At 42.7% G+C, this 534-nt stretch overlaps 1 protein-coding gene across 1 annotated transcript; it reads right to left on the bottom strand.

Annotated features, from left to right (window-relative positions):
- Nucleotides 1-6: 6 nt before the first annotated feature.
- On the bottom strand, nucleotides 7-528 carry LOC108254319 (the record flags this gene model as incomplete). The annotated part of the gene is made up of 1 exon (XM_017449328.1): nucleotides 7-528. A coding segment is annotated over one exon (522 nt), but the record flags the coding sequence as incomplete, so codon positions are not given.
- Between the last annotated feature and the right edge of the window lie 6 nt (nucleotides 529-534).

Here is a 534-nt window from a genome sequence, read left to right as displayed (position 1 = left end):
TTACCTGTTCATTTTAGCGAGGAATCCATATGGACCTTGTAGCCTGGCAGTTTTGTCCAAGTTTCTGCAATACAATGTCCAGATACAATCCAATGCACTGCTACTTGTACTCCTGCCCATTCCGTTAGTCGTACTGCTTCTGAAAGCTTTTCCTAAATTAACAGCAGCTCTCAAGCCACCATTAACAAACTCAACAATCTCATGTAGAAATCCTTTGTTCTCGGAAGCGGGGTCATCTTTCAGCACCCTCGAGTTTGCTTGTCGCAGCAGAATCACTTTCTCTGGAGGCATGAAGAGAGCATTCATAGCTATCACATCCGGGTCACTCAACATCTCTTTCTTGATGGAAGATTCCTCATTCCAAGCGATTTGTTGAACATTGTGCAATAGGAATAGATCAATAGCAAGCAGTCCGAATGAAATGAGACTAGGTGTCGTTGTAATGGGACTACTACCGTTACCAGTGGGGTAGATCAGGGACGCCATAGGTAATTCACTAGAATTCATATACATCTCTTTGATCTTGTTTAGAAT

Source organism: Diaphorina citri, unplaced genomic scaffold, assembly GCF_000475195.1.
Source record: "Diaphorina citri unplaced genomic scaffold, Diaci psyllid genome assembly version 1.1 scaffold43435, whole genome shotgun sequence".
Lineage (NCBI taxonomy): Eukaryota > Metazoa > Arthropoda > Insecta > Hemiptera > Psyllidae > Diaphorina > Diaphorina citri.
Note: the sequence above shows the minus strand (reverse complement) of the source record. Positions and strands in the feature narration are given on the sequence as shown.